Raw genomic sequence first — 22,352 nt, 5'->3', positions numbered from 1 at the left:
ACTGGGTTCCTCACTTTCCAACCACTCTCCTCACAGGCTGTAGCTGTGCTTGGGGTGGTTGTGATCCAAGGGCAGGACCCAGCCCTTGGCTTTATTGACCCTCATTGATCCAACCTCTGCAGAGAGGGATGTTGGCCGTTGATCCAGCCTGTCCAGATCCCTCTGCAGAGATTTCCTGCCCTCCAGCACATTGACATTGCAGCCCCACCAGGGGGTGTCTGGGGGAAAGAGCACTAGAGCAGAGACCAGGAAAGAGAGTGTGTAAAAGTGAAACAAAATACTTGTTACTTCTCTGGTGTTGTACTGCAAAGCACCAGGTGATTGTGTCAGAGTGTTGGTTACAGACAAATTATATATGTAATTTTTTTATGTTTATCGTTGATTGTCAGAATTCCTATCTAAAAAGGCATTTAGAGGTCAAGATGTGCTACCAAATATAAATTGGGTTGTCTTTGCAAAACACAAAATCTTGCCTCATTAGAGCAGGTGCATCTCTGTAGTTGCTGACTTTCACCTAGAGCATCCCAGTTAAAATTTTCCTGCGAGGTTGGCTTTCTCTGAGGAGCTGTTCCCCCATCCACAGGGCATCCAGTGGCAGCTGCAATTTGGGAGAGTCAAAGCTGTCAGTGTGAACCTTGGAGTGTATATCTGGGGCACTGCTGTTTTCAAGGAATTGGGAATAAAGCCGTGCAGCTGACAGCTGAGGGAACAGAACGAGGTCCCTGGCTTTATTATTTAAAGAAAATTTGTGATATCTAACTCAGATGTCACTGGTCTTTCTGGGCTACCTTTGAAAGAAATGATCTTTTCTTTTCTAGATGTATAGGCTGTCAGCAGTCCTAAAAGGTGCAGGATTAATAAACTTAAAATAAGGCTCTGTGAATATATTTCAAAATGCAGAACCTGGTCTTTGACTTTACTCTTTTCAAAGCTAAGCAAACACCCCAGAATGAAAATGCTCTTATTGACTCTGCCTTGCTGGAAAAGAGATGACTGTGTTGAATTTTAACTGTTGCCGAGCAACTGAACAATTGCTTTGCTTTGTTACTCAAATATGGTTCAAGTATTGATTGAAAAGTTTAGGGATGTTTCAGTAAAGCTGTGCAGCTGGGATAACATTCAGAGTTTGGGGAGAAGCTACCCTTGAGCAACTGCAGTCAGTTCCTTGTCTTTTTGGGGAGGCTCTTATATTCTATTTCTGAGTTTAAGCTCTTACTTGCCCATGTAACTGCAGGACTGTGCTCCTGAGGATAATTTCTCATAATTTGTTTACTATTTGTGCATGTAAAGCTGGGAGCACGTTTTTCTTTGGTTTTGCAGGATGACCCTGTGGTAGAAGCTGAAACCTCTGAAATTAGATAGCAAATGAAAGCCAAGTAAGGAAAGGAAGCAGAACAAATGCAGCTCTTAAGCAGCACAGCACCTAAATGGAATGCAAGGTTAATTTTGATCTTAACTTATATTTTCTTTCAAATTTTTATTCCAGGGTCAAATAACTCTAATGGATGTGCCTGTATTTAAAGCAATTCAGCCAGAGGTGAGTATTTCCTTAGCTTTGTTTTTCAGTTTAAATAAGAAAAGTGATGCCAGAGTATAAATTCTGGAATTGCCAAGTGTATGTCTAGAAATCTTAATTTTTGTCCCAATTCATACATTTTTGAAGCAGATGGTTTGTTTTTAACAGAAAAATATCTGGAACTAATAGCCTGTTTGGGGACTGATAGTGGTATTTAATTCAGCTTGTGCTGGAGATGAAGCATGTGGGATTTAGTGTTTCTGAATGACAAACATCCTGATTTGATAATTCTGATTATAATGTTTTAGGTTTCAGCTACTGATATGTGTTTTAATACTTCATCCTGTCCCTTGTTTCCATAACTGCTTCACTTCTCCTTTGGCAAAATGGAAATGGTTGTAGTGGCATTCAAGATGTGTGTGATCTGTTGGGATAATACATTGATGATTTGTGTTCTCTCATTTGTTTTTATGTAATGCCATATTCCTTTCAGATTTTAGCTGACTTGAGCTCATTTCAGCATCTTCACAGTGACTATAACAAATGATGAATTTGTTTTTCCTCATTTCTGTACCATCAGCATTTTCCTGTGGGCATTGTTTTGCACTTTGAGGGATTATTTTTCAGTTTGTTGTGCATTTTATCAGTGCTGTGGAAGTCTTTCTCAGGTCATCAGTCACTTCAGTCCATCACAAACTATTTCACTGGCAGCAGGATTGTTATGTCACTCTTGTGACTGCTGAAGAATATTTTGCTTCAAGTGGAGAAACCAGCTCAATCTCTTGGCTGTGATTATTGATTTCATCATTTGTGTTCCCTGGGAATTTTTTGAAGGCTGCTGTTTGGTCTGTACTTGAAGATGATTCAGCTTTCATAGTATTTCCACAAGATGTTTCCCAGCACTTGTGGATCTGTGTGTGATTTTTGGTTCATTTCTTAGTGTGTTGGTTTGGGTTTTTGGAGTTTTTTGTTGGTTTAGTCCTTCAGAGAGTTTTTCCATTTGATCTGTTTTGAACCTACATCACAGCAGTACTTAACATTAACAATTAGAGTAGTACACAGACATACATATGAGAAAAACATTTAAAAGACTCAGATAAAAGGGCAAATGCTTTAAAGCTTTGGGAGAAGAGCTTTTAAACAAGAGAGATCCCGTTGGAAGATCAGGATAAATATATTCTGCCAGTTAAAGGCACTCCAAGGCTATTCAGAAAAAATATGGGAGTGTAGGCAGATATACCTGCACAGTAATTATTTATTAAAAAATCTCTATAAGAATAAGAAAAAATAAGAAGAAAAATTGGTGTGATGCCTTCACTGGAAAATACCCATGAGGAAGGGTGGCTGATGTGTCTCTAAACTGGGTTCATCCTCTGAGGAGAAGGGTTGTAAAGATCAGCTCTCACATCAGAAAAGGCTAAATACAATTAAATTGCTTTTCTCTTGATTTGCAGAAGGGAATATCAGATGTGGAAGGCTTAGTTTACCTCAAGGCATCTTGACAGCAGGTTAATGAAGTGGTGTAGATTTCTGAGCTTCCTTCAAGTTTCTACCAGCCTGTGCAATATCCATGCCTTGATTTAACTTGTAGATCTGTATCCATCCCTTGGCATGTGCACTCAAGCATTGTGGAGTTTGTAATTAGAAAACAAAACACCACTGAGCTGATTTCACCTGTATGAAAGGGCTCCTAAACTGAGTCTTCAATGAGTGACTGAAAGGCATTGATGGACTTGGGTTTTTTTATTCTGAATACTGATACAGAATTTCACAGCTCTCATCTGTGTGCATGGTGGGAGATGATGTGCAATGTTTTTCCCCAGTGTGCTGAGATTTAAAAACAGGGTGTTTATTGAAATTTGTAATTCACCAGCAAATCTTTGTCACATGGGTTGTGCACTTTGCTTCCCAAAGTGCAGAATGGTATCTGAATGAAATTTTTTAGCCTTTAATGTGTGTTCATTTATTTTCTCAAGTAAGGTTTCTGAAAGATGTACTCAGAGATGCTTTATTTTTTTAATTGCTGGAGATGAATTTTCATTTTTAGGCTGTGTGAGCAGTATTCTTTTAATATCTTTTAAATTATTGTGTTGCACCTTCCTCATTGCGTTAAAATATTTATTAAATTATTACAGGTAGGGTTTTTTTTTTAATAAAAAGCAATACCAGAATTTCATCTTGATTTTCTTAACAAAAAACAGAGCCTAATAACACTTTCCAAAGCAATATGTAGTAGTTTTTGTTTTAGTATCAAAATCAATGAACATGCTCACAGCACACTTAAATACTTCAGCAGCCTTTTGCCTCTATCTGTAGCAAGTAAATAGAATTATTTCTGTTTATATTCAAATTTCTTAGCAATATTGTGGTTTCACACATATGCTCAAGTTTCTACACACTGCCCACTACAACTCACCATTTCATGCTTGTGGAAGAACAGACTGGAATCTCAGTGTTGCCCTCAGAATCTGGGATTAAGGGAAGTGGTGGATCCCTTTACATTGGGGGTGAGCCAGAAGCAGGGACTTGAACATGGTTAGATCATCTTTAGTGACATGATCCTCTGCCTGAGCTGTGTGCAGGCTCTATCACTCCTGGATTCTGGAAACCACCTTCCTTCTTCAGTAAAAACACCTGCAAGTTGCTTCTGAGAAAGGAGAAGGAATTCCTAGTTGTTTGTTAATTAATAGTTAATGGGCTGCAGTAGAAGAAATAAAGATTATAAAGAACACACCTCTCTAACATAAACATCTGTATGAATGCAGCCAATTTGCATTTTAATTTTAAGGGGGAAAAAAATTACAGAGTTCCCCCAGTCAGTCACAAGATTTCTTTCTCTTCCCTGGGAATGGTGAGTGGTGTGTTGGTTTTTGTTCTGTCTCTTGTAGTGGCTGTGGCTTTCTAGAGAGCAGAGACTGTAAAGCTCTGCTTTACTGTAAAAGAAGGGAATCTTAGACTTGCTTGGCTGTGCTGCTGGTAGTTGTGTTAACATTAAATAACGGCCACATGACCCCTTGCAGAACACATCAGCTTGCTTTTTTTTGGAAAATCTGATCACTTGCTTTACATGTTTTAGTATGTCATCCAAAATTATTTGCCCATGTGTTCATATTGAAAATCTCTGCTGGCTTATTGTCTTTAACCTCTTCATCCCCTCTGCTTCACCAGACTAGGCAGTGAAAAAAAATTCACTTACTGAGTATTCTTAATCTCTGCTTACTCTGAAGTTATAGAATGGTTCTGCTATTAATCCTTGCTTCTTCTCTCCTCTTTTTGAAACTTTCCCTTTGACCTAAATAAAGATTTTTGTGAGAAACACGATCTCGCTCTCTGCTGTGTGGTACAGGTTATAATTTAAATGTTCCCACAGTATTTTGTTAAGGAAATTAAAATGCTATGTATTCAAAAGGGAATAAAAACCAGAATGAGTTACAGAGAAAGTTCAGTTTTTGTATTCTTGATCCTATGTCTTTCAGTTTTTCAGATCAGTTTAAATGTAAATTAAGTAAGAGACTGTGGTTGTAGTGATGTAGCTCCTGTTCCTGAGCTGACTGGCAGACTAAGGAAATAATCCTGGGGAATACTTCAGGTTTGAAAATTCTGGTGGAAAAAGTAGAATCCTAGAGGAAGATCAAATAGAGTAAGTAAGAAATGGGCAGCACAGCCTATTTAGCAGAGAAGTATTTTTATAGAAGGTTTATAGAAGGTTAATCGTGGTTTCTCAGTTGCAGTGTGGTGTGAGTGTTTCATTGCCATTGTGAGTGCAGTCAGATGTGCCCTTGTTGGGACTGTGTGGGACTGCTCCAGGCCACATCCAGGGAGGGCAAACACCTTGGTGGCTGCTCTTCTGCAGGTGCCATCTTGAGGCAGTGCCACGGGCAGTGAGGTCACACAAGGGGCAGGAGTGCTCTGAGCAGGGGTCCCCTGAGGCAGAAAGGTCAGGTGCTCATCTGGGAAACCTGACAGGCAAAGGGAAACCACTCTTAGTTTGAAAATGAGAGAAAAGGAAGTTGGCTGCCCAAGGGAGAGGGGTCTTGCAAGTGAGATGAAATATTTCCTACACTTCCTAAAGGGAGGGGGGAATGCTTTGGGAATTCCCAAAACTTTGCATCTCCTGTGTCTATCCCTGAACAGTGGTGTGGATGTCACCCTAGGCTGTTGAAGAATCAGAAGGGATGGCACAGGTCTTGAGTGCCTGTGGGACTGTGCCTCAACACCTCTGGAAAAAGCTTTGGATGTGTGTCTTCCCAGGCAGGAGCAGGATCTTTTCTTCTGCAGTATTCTCAGATCTGTTGCCATTGATGTCTGTACCCTGTGGGCCCTTAGATGTGCAGGGCCAGGGCAATGGGGAGCTTCTGCCTGAAGCATTAGGAGTTTTTCACTCTGTGGTGAGAATTGCAATTGAGGGACATGGCCTGAATTGGTAAGAAATTCACAGATTTTCCCTAAACCTGAGGTGACAACTAATTTTTTCCTGCTATTAAGGAAGGGTTATCAGATGCCTGTGAATGAATTCCCTTGTGTTCCTCTGAGTGCAGAGCTGTGATTCTAGTGGAAACCAGAGATGCTGAGGGATAGAGAATTTAATCAAGAGTTTCTTGAAGGGCTCCCTTCTCCAGGAGCCTGCTCTCCTTTGGAGCAGGAGTAATTCAGGGCTGTGTGGTTGTCTCATGGATACTCATTGAAGTGGAGGTGTAAGGGCAGGGGCGTGTGCTTTCCTGTGCTGAACATTCCAGATCTTCCAGGGCAGATTTAGGTGGCACAACTTTCTAGTGAAATTTGAAGGAATAGCCCTAAGTACAAAGCCAGAAATTCTGCATTCTTTCCAGTGTCTGGCCAAGAATCTCTGGGTCTTCTCTAACAAATAGCAGCACACAAACTTCAAGTAGAAGAATTCAGGGTGCTCTTAACTGGCATGAGATTCTTTAGTAGTTTTGGGTCATTGGTTAGAAAGATGCTAAGAAGTTTCTGACTTAAAAAAGTCAAAAACATTAGAGCTTAGACTAATCAGATACCAAATTCTTTTAAACTGTGTCTTAAATGGCACAATTATTGGTTACATGTTGATTCATCTTATCTAAGTTATGTGGTAGCTGGATGTGTAGTGTGAATCTGGCTTCAGTGAGGCGTTTTCAGCATGGTAATAAAACTGAGATCACTTCAGAGTGGATGATCTGGAAGGAAGACCTGAATAAGTAAAAAGGAAGGGCTGTACTTTGCTATTATGCCTTTTGAATAATTAAGCTGTGTCTGTTTTATTTTTCTTGGTAGCACTGTGGAACAGGTTGTGTGCTGAATGTCTTTGCATCTATTCATGTGCTGATGTATACAACTGGAAGAGCTCATTTTGGTACATGGAGTTATTTATGATTTTAATGAAAACTTCTTTGTTGAAATTAAGTGATAGTAAATAACAAGATGATGCATTTTCCCAAAATAGGCTCCTTTGGAAGGGAAAATTGAAAATAGTGTTTCTTTTATTGTTATTGCAAATGATGACTTTTTTTGGTATTTCTTTAATGCAACGTGCCAAGTTAAAAACATGTCTTAGATTGAGTTAACTAGGTGTATCATCTCTATAAATATCTTCAGAAAGTGATTAAAAACAAAAGGACATTTGGCTCTCTAGCTCAGATTCGCGTTTGAAGCAGGATCTTCTGTGGTAACAAAATTAGGAAAGCTCTAATTCAGCAAAAGATGAATGGCAATAATCAATAACTCAACACAATACAGAAATGACACTTGTGGAATCTCAATTTTCAGAAGGAACCAGAACAAGTGTAACTGTATTACTTCAATGTGTTGTTGCTCTGTTATTTTAAAACTTACAAGATTTGTGTCTCTATATGCCTTTGTCTCTGAACATGTGTTATGCACTAAATTAAAGAAGTGAATTTTCATCCTTGTTCTCCCAGGAGCTGGCAAGCTGTGGCTGGAATAAAAAAGAGAAATACAGTTCTGCACCAAATGCTGTTGCTTTCACCAGAAGATTCAATCATGTGAGTTATTTTTTGCCAGCATTATTAAATGTACACATTTGAGGAAGTCTGTGGGATTAAGTGTTCTGGCACATCACTTTTATTTTGGATTACAGCTGATTGCTTGACAACTTAAGGAACTCCTTTTAGCAAATACTTTATCTATAGGATATGCAGAAAGCCCAAACCAGTGTTGAAGAAATATTCTGTTTTAAATAGCAGCAATCGATGCAAAGTGCACATTTTCCCAAGAACTGCTGGCTGTCTTTTATATGAAGATAGAATCATAATTACAGGTTAAAGGCTTGCCATACAGGATTTCTGGACTTGTAATTAGATGTAATTTCCTTCTGTGTTAGTTGAGTGTCTTATGCTTCACATAGATATTTTTGTCCCTAGAAATTGAAGCCTCTTGTCAGCATAGGTACCTTTTTAAGGTGATTCTAAGCAAACTTTTAAAAATTCCAAACAATTTTTCTGTAAAAGATTTGTTCTTTAACTCTTTATTTCACGCAATTTTTAGGTAGTATATTTGAGATTTATGGTTTTTTTATTCAACAATTTCTCTGTTAAAATCAACTATTAAAAGAAGAACAGAATTCTCCCTTTCTCCACAAATAAAGTTGGAGGATTCTAGCTGTGGAGTTACCCAATCATGTCTCAAAACTGTGATGCTCTTTTTAAGTAATGCTATATTTTCTCTTTCAGATGAAGTAATTCTATTACTGTCCTCTCTCATCTTGTAAATGTTTAATAATGTCTCAAACTTACAAGCTGTTTTGCAGAATTAACCTCTGTACCCAGTCTCAGACTTACAGAGATCTTTGTTAATGATCTGAAACTCAGACCAAACCTGTCAACTCTTCAGGGTTTTTTCCCTATCAGTTCTTGTGTAATTTCTCACTTCTCATGGTTGCTCTCATTGAGGATATGATCAAATCCTGTTACTTTTCACTGATAACACTTAGAATATTTCTCAACCTACTGACTGAAATGCTTGTCTGGCATTGGGTTTTGGACACTTACCTGATTCTGCACTGGACTGAAAAGAGAATGTTACACTGAAACTTTCCATGACTGTACCATCGATTGAGATCCTGGGGGGTTTGGTCAAGAATTTGGGATTTTTTCGTGGGTTTTTTTTGTTTTGTTTTGGTTTTGTTTGTTTGGTTTTGTTTTGTTTTTGTGGGGTTTTGTTTGTTTGTTTTGGTGGGGGTGTTTTGTTGTTGTTTGTTGTTGCTGCTGTTCTGCATTTAGTTGAAATTTTCCTGATCTAGCTTTTGAAGTTGCTCCTGTTAGAATGTATAGACTACTATAAAAACATTCATGACTTTGACACTAATCTCACTGATTCCAACATTTGCTGCCTTGCTTATTCATGGAAGTTGACTCTTCAATGAAATTTTAGTTTTGCTGAATTTTGTGGTAAAAACCATGTGAGGCAGAGTAACTCATCAAGGACTTCACTTCTCAGTTGTTGTTATGTGCTATACTGAAGAACTGCAGGAACAGCTTCAGACATACTAAAGAATGGTAAAATATGCTCAGTAGCCAGAAGGAAGGAGGAGAAACCTTATCATGGGAAATAAGGACTTCCATAAAGTTTATCTTAGCCTTTGTTCTGGCAGCAAGGAAGCCCTCAGTACAGGAGTAGAGAGGGAAAAGGACAGATATTGTTTCTGCTCCACTTACCTGGGGTGTTCTAATGCTCCTAAAATAAATAATCAGCAAAGTCACAGGGACTTGTGGCCTTGTCAGGCAGGAATACATGTCAGCAAAATTTTGTTAACCTTTGAAATTTCACTGGGGTTGAATTAAGCTTTATGCATCTGTCTCTTCTCTTTTTGCCCCCAGCTTGCCAAAGGAAAATCATGAACAGCTCTCACTTCTTAAATAAAGAGAATATGAAATTACTAACAGCTGCTTCCCAGCACAGTGATGTGCAGGTAGCATTTTGGAAGCTGTGATGATTCTGTGCAGTTGATTACATTCCACTGAGGATGAAGTCAGGCAGTTCCAGCATTAGTTATGGGATCATTGGGTGTGCCTGTGAAAACACATTGAGTTCAGGCAACAGAAATCAGTGGAATCCTTCCGTGCCAGGACTCTCCTGTTCTTGGAGAATTCATTGTTGAGTGGTACTCCATATAGATCTACATATCTCATATCATATATTCTTAAATATGTAACTTTATGTGCTAGTTTTGCATTATTTTATATTTAGTGAGGAGGGAAGAATCTTTTTTTTTTCCTAAACTCTGATCCCTCATTTTCAGCTTTCTTCTGAAAGTGAGCTGTAGACTTGCTGTTACTGGTAAATCTGTCAGAGTGTACAATTGCCAAGTCCACTTACTAAATCATTGTCTTACATTTTGAAAATAAACTTTTATCATTTACTTCAAATAAAAATTTTTTGAAGGTGACAGTGTAGAGGTCACTATTGGTCTCTTGGTTATGAGTGCTTCAACTGAAAACCTCTTTCTTGAGATTTTTGTTTAAATGGGGTTGGAACTGTGCTGCCAGAGATCTTAAAATATTAGAGAAACTTGTCATCTAGATTCAGTATATTGGAACTGAATTTTAAAGGAAGAGATGCCACTTGCCAAAGGAAAATTTTATGTTTTACTGACTGTATTTATAGGTGTTTTTCACTTTTTTTTGCATCCTTTTTTAACCCAAATGCAAACATAGTATGAAGAACTTCTTCTTGAATATTGTAGTGTTGGTGAATTGCAGTGGATTTAACTTGGAAATTGAGTGGAATGGTTAGTATGCATGGGAGATACCTGAGAGGAAAAGCCAGAAACTTTTAAAGGAATATTCTTGAATTTCCCTATTTTTTGATTAGCACAGAAAGCAAAGATTAGTTTTTGAAGCAATGACTGTGAACTTAATAGCACCAGTAGAACAGAATTGGTATTTTAGATATGGCAAACATGGGATAACTTAAAAATCTTAAGATATGATTTCAAGAACAGATGTGTTCAAAGTTAAGCCTGTTATTCTCAGTTGACCTTAATAGGGAAGAATATAAATATACAATTATATGTCAAGGCTTTAAATGCTGCCTTGAACTGGTATCAGAGCTATTGACACCCAAAGGCTGGGAGTCATGTTGCTGATTGATGTTGGTATAATAACATTTAAATGCAGCAAGAGAGGACTATATGGAACAAATATGCATTATTTGTGTAAAGAAAAAGTATTTCTTTAAATTAATGCTTTTTCAATATGTGCAATGCATTAGGTTATGGTGCTGTCTAAAGATACTAGTTGATAGACATGACCAGCCAAAACCCAGTGTTTGTGTCAGTAAAAACACATCAGAGAGGACTGGAAGTGGTTTAGGTGGAAGTGATTAAGTGTGTTTGGTTCTGTATCACCTGCCTGCTCTGTCACTCAAGGGACTGGAGGGCTCCAAGCTTCAAAGGAAATTTGTTCTGCTTTGTTTGGGTTTTCTTCTTTTCCTGCAAGAGCTTGGGAGTGTTGAGCTGAGGTCTGGCTGGGACTGGGACAGAAACCAAGTTTCCTTGGGCAAACCAGAGCGTTTGTGTCTCTGTGATGCCAGGGAGCTTCCACAGAAGTCAGGACAGACAGAGGAGATGGGGGGATTTTTGTCCTGATGAAAATGCTGGGGTGTTGCTCTGTGTTCTGAGCAAGTGGCACAGTCTGGCCCATCACAGGCATTCTCCTGTTACATCAGCAATCTCTGAAGCTCAATTCAAAGAGATTTGGGATCTTAAGGTGCAGTGCTGTGTGTGTTGTACTTGCCTGATTCTTTATGATACAGAAATCTGTGTTAAAAATTTAAATTCCCTTGATCTTCAGTGGGAAAGCATCTCCTTAAAAACTCATTGATCAATCAGGGAAAAAAGTTCTTTTTCTCAAGCTGTGTAACTACAGCAGAGCACCAAACTGAGGTCAAGCTTTTTATGACAAAATTTTGAAGTACTGCCAAATCTTTCATGTATTCAGTACTTCTGTATTTGATAGGGTCATAGAATATCTCAAGTTGGAAGGGGCCCATAAGGATCACTGAGTGCAAATCCCTTGCTCCTGGCAGGACTCAGTAAGGACACCTTCAGAATATTTCATTAAAGAAAATACTGGAGAAGACCTGGAAACAATCCAACATGTATTTTTGTTTTCTAAACAATGAAGAAGGTGCAAGAATTTCAATTCTTTTTGTACTCTCACTACCCCTGAGATTGTCTCAGCACTTGGTGCCCTGTCCTTAAAGGAAAATTATTCCCTAACTAAACAAAGGGAATGGCAATCTGTCATTTAAATACAGCTACTGTCACTGTGACTTTCAGATTATTACAATTTGGTGATGTACCCTTAAAAATGAGACGATTTTCCATATTTTCTCCTTTTAACTTTAAACAGTGGTTTCAAAACTTTGCTATTTTTGAGCATGGCCACATATTGAGATTTTTTTTTAATCAACTGGAACCACTTTTTGTTTGTGAAGAGATATTTTGCTTTGCAAAAAAGCAAAAGAGGAAAGAAAATGAAGAAAAATGAAAAGAAATAGAAACCTGAGCTCCATTCTTAATTCTTTCCTGGCTAATACAACCTTAGACAAACAGACCAAAGGGAAGTGATTCTTATGCAAGATGTTTGTGGGGATTTTTTGTGGGTTTTCTTGTCATTCTTCCATTTCTCATTTCCAAAGAGCTGTTGTGATTTAACATCCCAGTTTTCATCAGATCCCTGTAGCTTCACTGCAAATGCAATCATTTTGGAGGTGTGGATCTTCTTTGTGCTCTTCTGTGTTAGGAGCTATCATACTAACAAAGTGGAACAGGTTATTTCATTTTTCTAATTGAGATTTTGGCCAGGAACCTGTTTACAAGAAGGAGTTTAGCATCACTTAAAAATCAAAGCACCATGACATGTTGAAAGGTTTCCATGTATGAGTAAACTTGTAGTAAATTTCTTCATACACTGTTTTCAGTAGTTTTGTAAATACCAGTCATGCTGTATCATGATGATAATTTTTTTCCCAACTCGTAGCAAATAGATGAATAAAAGCTGCAGTATTTGTTAACCTTTGCTAATTCTTTACTACTGCTTTATTACAGTTACAAAAGTGTTTAATTTTTATCATTCTTTGTGAGGGCAGAGGGTGACAGGGAGCAGTGAAGAGAAAACAGTGGAGTTTAGACATATTCCCAAACACTTTTAGAGTACAGCCTTTATGAGACATTCATGTAAGTATGACATGCAGCAACCATTCTTTATACTGAATTTAGCAGGGTTCTTCCACAGCAGTGAAGTCAGTCCTGGAGAGCTTAACCAAGGGTGTGATTCTTGCTGTACATCAGCAGGTAATTGGCACAGCCAGAAATAAGAGTATAAACTAGAAGCTGGCTTATGGCAGAGCTTCCTACCTTACATTCTAATTTTGTTCAGGGTTAATTTTTGTTCAAGGTGTTGGAAATGTCAGTGAACTGTAGTTGAAGCTGCTCAATTCATGTAATGTAGCATTTATGTTGTGGGAAAGCAAACCAGTGGATATGATTCAGTGTTGGTGTTTATATTCCTTCATTTTGTAGGCTTTTCATAACATTTCTTCATGATTTTATTTTCCTGGGAGAGCACTCTTCAAAGTTTGAGTGTTTTGCCATTTGCTTTGTGTGTGATCTCACCCCCAGTCTTACATTGAACTCAAGTCTGTTTCCATAGACCATACTTCCATAAAAATAAATAAAACTTTTAAAAGCATAGTGTTGAAACTCTGTATTTTTAAAAGGCTCTTTTTCCTCCATTTTAGGTAAGCTTCTGGGTTGTTAGAGAGATTCTGCATGCACAGACTTTAAAAATACGAGCTGAGGTTTTGAGCCACTACATCAAAACTGCAAAGGTAAGAATTTGTATTGTGAAGGGAGTGTGGGATTCACCATGATCCAAGGTTTTATACCCAGTTTGGTCAGTTCAGAAATACACATTGGGAAATACCTATCTGATACCTGACTTAGCTGTGGTTGTTTCTGTTGACATCTGTAACTGGCTTCTGTGTTGTCACCAAGTGTGCAGTCAGTTTAAACAGCTTTAGTCAGAAGAGAAATGGTTTGTTTGCTTTTGCCATTTGAAGGAAAGGATCTTTTATCTCTACTCAAATAATATCAACTTTAAAAATGCGGTTTGAAAAATAGACTTTGATTCAGAAGACATTTTGGAGTTCTCAGTCTTTCCTAAAGCCTTTTGGACTGACATTCATAAGAAAAGGGTCAGCAAATCTGGAGTAACATATAGCCCTTCAAACAGAGTGAAACTTCTTCACAGTAGTGAGAAAAAGGGGATGTTTTTCAAGTTTCTGCTGTCAGATGGTGGCTGCCTTTTACTATAACTGACTGCTGTGACCACCCCAGGTTACCTGCAAAAAAAAAAAGATGTAAAATATTTGTTAATTAATTAATTTTGTATTCAAGTGCATTCCCTGTCTTGACAAGCCCTTTTTTAATGAAGCAAGATTTTAGTCCTGCGGGGTTTGACTCTCAACTTTGGGCAAAGCAAGAGCTAATTTTGTAGGATAGCACAGGCTCTGCTCAGTAATCATGCTGTGGTGATAAAGTGTTAATGATCTCTCTTAGACATCCTTTGATATCTGGTGAGTTAATGTATCTTCATCTCATGTATTTTTAAAAGTCGGTTCTTGTGTTTTTGTTTGAAATACAAACATAAAAGAATCCATGATCCATGTCCCTGCATAGGAGGGGGAGGTCCAGCTCTGTGTGGCCACAGTGCAGATGTGGGAAGCCAGGTGGGCTCAGGTCTGGTTCATACTGGGATGGGACTGGGCAGTGCTGGGTGTTGCAGGCTCAGCTTTGGGCACAGCACCCTGAGCATGCCTGACCTCAGCAGTGCACTGCAGTGCAGTGGCTGCTGGAATGCTGCTGGCTTGGAGGCAGCAATAATTAACAATCAGGTCATTGAGCTTTGCTTACCTGTCACCTGTAAAAATCACAATTACAAAAGCAAGCAGCTCTGTATGGGGTGGTTTTATATCAGTTTATTTATTTCTGTGCTTGTTACCTTGGCTTTGCTTACATATGGCTGCTGACATGAAGTTACTGCAGTGGAACTTCACTGGAAACTCTTGGAAGCAGTTTCTGTTATCCAGAGCTAATATCAAAGCAGCTTGGTGCCAGGGGTCACACTAATTACCTCTAGAGGAGCTGTAAATCCACTCCACAGTGATTCCTTGTGCTGGCAGCCTACTGCATAGCTTAAATGCTATCTCACCTACACTGCTTAATGCATGAGGTAATTAGACCTAACAGTTCCCCTGAAGTTCCCAGACTGTCCTGGTGGATCATGACTTCTGTTTCACTGCTGGCAGCAGCTGGGAAAGCCCTTCTTTTCATTTCTCATCAGCTCCACTGTCCTTTGGGACAGTGAACTTTATTACCTTGCTTGGGATGTGTGTGGGAGGAAAAAGAGTTCTTGTGTAAGTGGAGGACAAACTTCAGCAGGACTGCTTGGAAGGATAACAGGACTGTGGTGTGTGACAAACAGTCAACCCCTTCCACCTCACCCCACAAAATACTGATTACCCTTTACACTGTTTACTGAAAAATCTCCCAAAAGAGGATGAGGAGGGGGGAGCACTTCATCACAAGGTGTGGGCAAACTTCCACTGTCAGCAGGACATGCTGGAATCATGGAGGTCTGAGCACACAGAGTGGAAATGCTACTGGGGTGCCATTAAAAGTGGCATTTCTGACTAATACTTGTGAGGACTTTGTTCCATAAAAGGCTGCAAGTTTCCTGGCAGTGTGTTAAGTGGAGAGAGAATCATTTGCCCTGTTCCAAAACTGTTAGCCAGAAAACCATCCTTGGTTTTGGCTTTCATCCTTCCAAATAGAGGCTCTCCTTTGGTGTTCAGCATTTAGCCAGTATTCCTTTGGTCTAGTTTTGTTGTCTTTTTCCTTCATGAAAGATTTCCTAAGCAAGAAGTAAGCTGAGTTTCAAGTAGGAAAAAGGATTCCCACCATTTTTTGAATAGGAAGGGTTTCTTATTTTTCCTTGCTGGAATCCTAACCTACCTTGGTGAATATTCCAAATGGATTAAGCAAGATTTGCAATACTGTGATTGAGTATCATTTCTCCTTAGCAAAGTCTCTCTGTTAGGGTTAAAACCTCAATTTGGGTGCAGTGCACCAAAAATGAGTGTATTTTGGATCCCTGAGAGCTCACAGCTATCAGAACAGTTGATGTTGCAGAAGAGCTTCAGGAAGAACATTTTCCTCCAGACTGTTTTTAAGCTTTCATGACAGTAGTACCAGTAGTTACTTGGCCAAGGCAGTGGATACTTTTGGAGACAGAGGGAAAGGAAAAAGAAAAGGGAGGGAAATTCCAAATGTGTGAGAAAATGCACTTAAACCCAATGTTTTGTATAGAGTTTTTAAGGGAATTCTTTTACCCTAATGTTTTTGCTGTTCAATTTTGATTGGGTTGTTGCTTTCCACTAGTTAGTTTGTCATACCCCAGAAATGGCCTTTCAGTGAGGGGAGTACTCCAGGGATGTGGCTTTTGAAATTTACCTCCTTGATTTCATCCTGCTAAGATATTTTTTGGGTGCTTTGATGTAGCCTTGGTCATTGCATAAACTCTAGGTACTGACATGACTACATCATTGACCACTGGGTTGTCCTTTCTGGTGTGTTGTTTTAAAATACTGTCAAATGCTATGAAAGGAATTTGTTGGGTTTGAATGTCAGAAAATTTCTGGCACTTCTAATATATTCCCCAAGATGTGTGTCTATGTAGATATTTTTAAGGGTTCTCTATGGGCTATGAAACAGCTAGTTAGTCTAATCCAAAAGCATAGAGATGCAGTAATGAAAAATTAGGAGGTGCCATAAAAGTGGTCTGTGTGCACAGCAGTTCACTGTAACACTTCATTTTAGACCATGCGAGATTTCTCCATCTTTATATTGTTATTTATTCTGTGTTGACTATTAGCAGCGCTTGGAATGTTGTTTATTGTTTATTTTCTCATTTTTTTTGTCCTCAGAAGCTGTATGAGCTGAATAACCTGCATGCCCTCATGGCAGTGGTGTCAGGCCTCCAGAGCGCTCCCATCTTCAGGCTGACCAAGACGTGGGCGGTAAGTGAGGAGCAGCAGCCTGGGGGGGGAGAGGGTTCACCTCTTCTCAGGCAAACACAAACCCTCAAGCTTCTTTTCAAGGATGCAGCAGTTACTGCAGAGAGCTTTAACTTTGTTCTGCTGTGTACATAATGCTTCTAGTTCCTCTGAAATCTATGGTTTCCTCTTAATTTTTTTTTTTTCCATTCTGCTGTAGAAATATTTTCCTCTGAAAAATAGTTCCCTGCAGATTCTGCTAAATGCAGAGGCTTCTCATTTGGCCAGAAGCTATTTTGTATTTAGTTGCTGGAAAATTCTGAATGCCAAAGTGGGTCATACTTTAATCATTTAGGGGTTTATACTATTGGAATTCTTTTTTTTGCTATGGAGAGCAGATGTTCAGAAACTCTTGATTCACTTTCCATAAAGAGATTTGTTGTTTCTCTGACTGATAACTCTAGCACTTTTCATTGTCATTTCATACTTACAACTCCTTTACACAGTGCATTTGTAATTCTACCTTTGTACAGCTGTGAAAGGAGAGTATTCTTTGGAATCATTTTTATTTGTCATCTCTTTTTTGGCTAGCAGTAATATTGTTTATCATTGTATCCTCGATAAGAAGAATATTAGGAATTATTTGTGCTCATTGATGCCTCAGAACTCAGAAAACAGTCTTTATTCAGCCATATATTGTTATATATTATATATTCAGCCATATATATGGCTTTATTCAGCCATATATTGTAGTTTTTCAGCTGTTTCAGATAAATGTGACATTCAGTGTGACAGAAAAAATGAGGTGATTGAGATCCTCCTGTGCACAGGATACATATCACTAAACAAAGCTGAAGGCTTTCCCTGAACACACATCAGTGCATCCTTGGATGTTGCAAAAAGTTTATTTGTCTGATAACTGCATGAAAATGTCATTCAGTTGATAAATATTCCCAAAATTGAATATAATTCACTTCGGCCAAGATACTCCTCTAGAATTCTGGTCGTATTTTGCAAATGCACAATTAAGTTTGACATTGCTTCCAAATACCAAAAATCTCTCTGAGGAAATCTTAGTGAAATTAACACTTCAAAATTATCTCAAGGGGAACTTCTGGTTTTCAGACTTCATGTTTTAGAATTGATGCCTCAACAGTTTTATGTAACTGTGAGGCTGAGTCAATTTTTAAATCTTTTTGTGCACAGCCCAAATTAAATGTAACTGTTTCCATATATTAATAAAAACCACATTCATTACTACCATGATAATGCCATTCAGAACTGGGAGTCCCCAGTTTCTTCTGATGCTTGGTTATGCAGTGGTTTTCACTTGCAAGGTTTATTTGTGTGCTCTTGACATATGTATCAGTCATTAAAGCTCATCCCTCTTCCAAGCTCTGAAATTCCAGGTAACTTCTCCCACATTTCTGCAGGTGTTTGATTCCTCATACACTCCCAAGTGAGTCTGTGCTTTTCATCATCTTACAGGAGCCTTTGCAAATGCAAGTTGCAGGATAGCTCCCAGCAATGTGCACTGCAAACTGATTTAGTTGTCCTTCTCTTGAAAGTTCAGCTTAAAAATCCCTAAAGATAATTCTAAGCCTTTGGCTTTCTGTATATTAAAAGCAAGAAAAGGCACACCAAGCCTTTATTTGAATCACAAAGGGATTTGGGGAAGTTGCACAGGAACCCTCCAAAACCTTCAACGAGGAAGAATTTCTTCTCCATTTCTGAGATGGTTTGTAGCAACCCTCAATCAACTCGATTTACAAAGTCAGGAAAATAGCTGCAAGTATATTCATTCCCTAAAAAAAAAAAGCCACCTTAAATGGTTGGAATCTAGAGTTTAAAGGAGCCATTAAATACTTGCTTGGTAATCTAATGTTCCTAAAAAAGATGGAATTCATGTCTTCTGACGGTATGTCTGCATTTGTCTGAAATTTGTCTCGCCCATTGCCTGCACACACTCTGAACTCTAGGGAATAATAAGTGCTACTTTTAATGTGTGATTTGCCCCATTCAAAACTTGAGAAGATTTGTGAACCTTTCCAAGAAAGTTCACAGCATAGAATATTCAGCTTCTCTCCATTTAATGTAAAGGAATTCTTGATGACCAGTGAGGGTTTGGGCCATAAAGCAAATAATCATTAAATATGTGAAGTGGGGTGAGCCAGCATCCTGAGACCTCATCTCTTCTTGCTGGCATTTCCAAAAGTTGTGTTCAGTGCTGGCACACTACAGCTAGAAAGCCAAGAGCAATTTAGAAGGCTTCAAATCCTTCCCTGCTGCTATAAACTGTCAGCCTTAGCTTTTATTGTCTCTGCACATGTACAGCTCTGTACTGTTCTTTTCATCCAAGAGACAGAAGAAGAAACATTATTTAAAAAAGAAGCAGCTCCAAAACTGAAGGACTAAGAAATAGGTCCTTAGTTGGCCCTCACAGAAACACTTCTAATGTTCTTGGCTTCTCTGGGCTTTTCTCCCTGAGTGCAGGAGGTGGAGGTATGGCATGGATTGGCCTAGGGGAAGTCATGCAGGATCAGCTTGTTATGAGATGATCCAAAGAGCCTGAAAAGATACATCAGACTTGAATAAGAGTGTGCCAATCAGCATGGTTTGAGGAAAATACAGTTCATTTCATTCCAGTTTGAAAATTGTTATGTGTTAGTCTTGTCTCACCTTTCAGTCTGCAAAACTACAAAAACCTTTCAACATTAAATGATGTCAGAATGTTTTAGGATATTAGAAGCAAGCCTAGTCCAGGCTGATAAAACTGGAACCAGCTTTAAGATGAATTTCACAAGTAAAATGTCCACCACCACATTTGGGTGGTTGGAGTCATGTCAGTCTGCTGCTTCCTTCTCCTGGAAGAGTCTGCAGTTCTCATTTGACTATTGGAACCAAACCTAAATTAAAGATGCAAATTAATTGCTGCAATGTCAATGATGAGTATGTCTTGGGAGACAATTCACTTTCCACTAGTGGCTTTCTCCTGAGATCCAGTGTTCAGTTTGTCTGTCCTCATAAAGAGTTGGATGTAAGAAATGGAAGTAAAAATAAATTATTTCAACGGTGAATTTACAGAAGGAAGATTTCACTTCTGTCAGGCTCACCTAGGTTGATCTTTAACTGAAGTGAAAAGGGAATATATGTAGAAATTCAGTGATCTGGCCCTTGTCATTGCATTGCAGGGGAAAAATTGTGACTGGCACTTGGAATGCTGAATCTCCTGCCAAAATGTTTGGTGGGAACATCTTACACTCTTTGTTAAATTCTGACTCTGAGTTGAAGTGAAGACTTTGAGGCAGTTTTTCAGCAGCAGTTCAGCAAGATGTTTGGAAAATATTTTGACTTACTTTCCCCATCTTACAAAGAGAGCCTAGTTGCTGTTAATTCTGTCAAAGGAAGGGATTAGAGGCAGGAGGAATGGATAATGAAGGAGAACAGGAGGAATGGATAATGAAGGAGAACCATGACTTTTAAGTTTTGTGTTCTGTGATATTAAGAGGCAGTAAAATTGCCAGGTGGCAGACAAATACAACTCCATGAGTTTTCTGTAAAAAACATGGATAAAATCCTTACTCATATCCAAGATAATAGCCCATACTAGCCACTGTGAAGAGAATTGACTCCATCCCATTCCAAGCCAGCACACTTATGGATAATCAGAGTGAAAATGTTACTGGCATGAATACTGCTGAAGTGGACTGCACATGAAGTTTGATGTGGGTTGGCTAGATTTGTTTTTTTGATAACTAACATTGTTTCAGAGGGATCCTCCAGGACTCCAGCATTTTTACCTGCCTAGTTTTTAGAAGTATTTTTAAATTTAACCCCCAGAATTGTTGCTTTTCTTTGTAAACTTTCTAAGTGCTCCTCTTTAAGAAGTAAATGATGTAATTTTGAAGGCGGCGAGTTAAAAAAAAAAACCAACAAAACAGCAACAACAATGGAGACATGGAAATCAGTAAGGGTAAAAGAGGAAATCCTAATGATCAAACTTAAACTCATCTGGTTTTGTCTTCTTTTTCCTTTGGCTAGTTACTGAGTCGGAAGGATAAAGCCACCTTTGACAAGCTGGAATATGTGATGAGTAAAGAAGATAATTACAAAAGGCTCAGAGACTATATCAGCAGCTTGAAGATGACTCCTTGTATTCCCTACTTAGGTAAGCAGCCTCTTTCTCCAGTAATTACACAAGCTAAACACCATCTTTCAAGCATTCAGGAAACCCTGAGGACTTCAGTGGAGAGTCTACAACCCAAGGTGAGTCTGAACACTCTGTATGTGGCAGGACAGAACCTCAAAAAGAAAATACCTCTTAAAGCTCACAAACACTGCAGGTTTTACATCCAGTATCAGTTTTCTAGGAAACTATTTTGCCACATGTTGTAGAGATACAATGGCTTCTGGAGAAGTACTTCCCTTGTTATGCCTGGTAACCCTCCTAAATACTGAATACTTGACTGTTCTAGTAACAATGGCTTTTAATTTATGAGAAGCTATAAATCACAAGCCTCTGAGAGAAATAAATATAGATCTTAGAGTTTGGAACATGGTAAAATGTGGAGATACTGCTGCATTTAATATACACCAACGTGACAAGAGAAACTAGGCTGTTAGGACTGAGTCAGCCTTCTGGAATAATTATTAGTAAATTATAATTCTATGTATCTAAAAACTAGATAAATGCATTTAATATGTGTTGGTTTTGTTGTCAAGCTAATTTAGTGCTCAACAGGCATTAAAATGATAAGTGTGCTGTTTTTAAGATAGCTTTTGTTCCATGAGATGTTGGTAATCACACAAAATTAAGGCACTGTACATCTAATTCTTTGTATTTTTGCAGATGATAAGTTGCTCTTATACCTGAATTCAAGATGAGCTCTTGTGGTCATTAAGGCCTATTAAATTGCAATTTCTGTTCCTGAATTTTGATACTTCCTTTACTCTGCTGGGCTGTTAACTTTTCCAGGATATATTGGTTGACTTTTACATGCTTGCTACGGAAATAGAAAAAAAATACTTCACTGTGGGGGACCAGATTTTAATGCCTTGTACTGTTTGGCACAAGCACTAAGGCACAAAAAGGAAACCAAGCATTATGTAATGTGATGAACCATGGAGCTTTGCCATCTTGTGTACATGGACAATATAGAGACTTGATATATAGTTCTGAAATGCTTCTTATTCTGATGCTTTTTACCTGTATGCCATGATTTTTGAAACATGAAGCCAGCATCAAATTGTTTTGTTGCTGGTTGGAAAAATCCCAAGCCAAATATTGGGAAACAGTTTTTAAATTTTATTCAGTTACAGATGTTTTCCCTAATAAGTTGCAGCTTCTTGTGTAACTTTTGCATTAGAAAAACCTTTGGGCTTGACTTGATAGTTTGAAGTGAAATATATAATTCTTCTTTATTTAGAAAGAAATGCTCTTTACTGTGACCTGCTGTAGTTAAAGCATGTGTTGTGACCTGGTTTCCTGTGATACCAGTTCTTTTTAGTGACATAAGAAATGTCCCCAAGCCTTTTTTAACTCTCTAAAGGAATAGTGAATCCCCACTGGTGCACATCCTCTAAAATTAATTTTGTGCAGTTTTAAAAAGTGGCAAAAAGAAAAACCTTGCCCTGAACATACAGTCACGCTAAATCTGGATCCACTTTGGAGGATTGATAGCTGAGTCCAAGTTTTCTCATTTGATAAAAGCTTTAATCTCTGCTAAGACCTGAGTAGATTTGTTATTTCTTCCATTTTCTTCCC

At 38.5% G+C, this 22,352-nt stretch overlaps 1 protein-coding gene across 4 annotated transcripts in view; it reads left to right on the top strand.

Moving 5' to 3' along the window:
* Positions 1 to 22,352, top strand: part of RALGPS2 (Ral GEF with PH domain and SH3 binding motif 2) — a 115,843-nt gene that overhangs the window by 33,497 nt on the left and 59,994 nt on the right. For all 4 annotated transcript variants that reach the window (XM_071435878.1, XM_071435882.1, XM_071435881.1 and 1 more), the window contains exons 4-8: positions 1,487 to 1,537; positions 7,432 to 7,515; positions 13,274 to 13,363; positions 16,520 to 16,612; positions 20,630 to 20,756. In XM_071435878.1, the coding sequence (XP_071291979.1) occupies positions 1,487 to 1,537; positions 7,432 to 7,515; positions 13,274 to 13,363; positions 16,520 to 16,612; positions 20,630 to 20,756 (445 nt within the window). The remainder of the gene's footprint in view (positions 1 to 1,486; positions 1,538 to 7,431; positions 7,516 to 13,273; positions 13,364 to 16,519; positions 16,613 to 20,629; positions 20,757 to 22,352) is intronic.

The sequence above is a fragment of the Agelaius tricolor genome, unplaced genomic scaffold (assembly GCF_023055355.1).
Source record: "Agelaius tricolor isolate 1412-34295 unplaced genomic scaffold, bAgeTri1.0.p SCAF_11, whole genome shotgun sequence".
Classification (NCBI taxonomy): domain Eukaryota; kingdom Metazoa; phylum Chordata; class Aves; order Passeriformes; family Icteridae; genus Agelaius; species Agelaius tricolor.
This window is presented reverse-complemented; position numbering and strand designations above follow the sequence as displayed.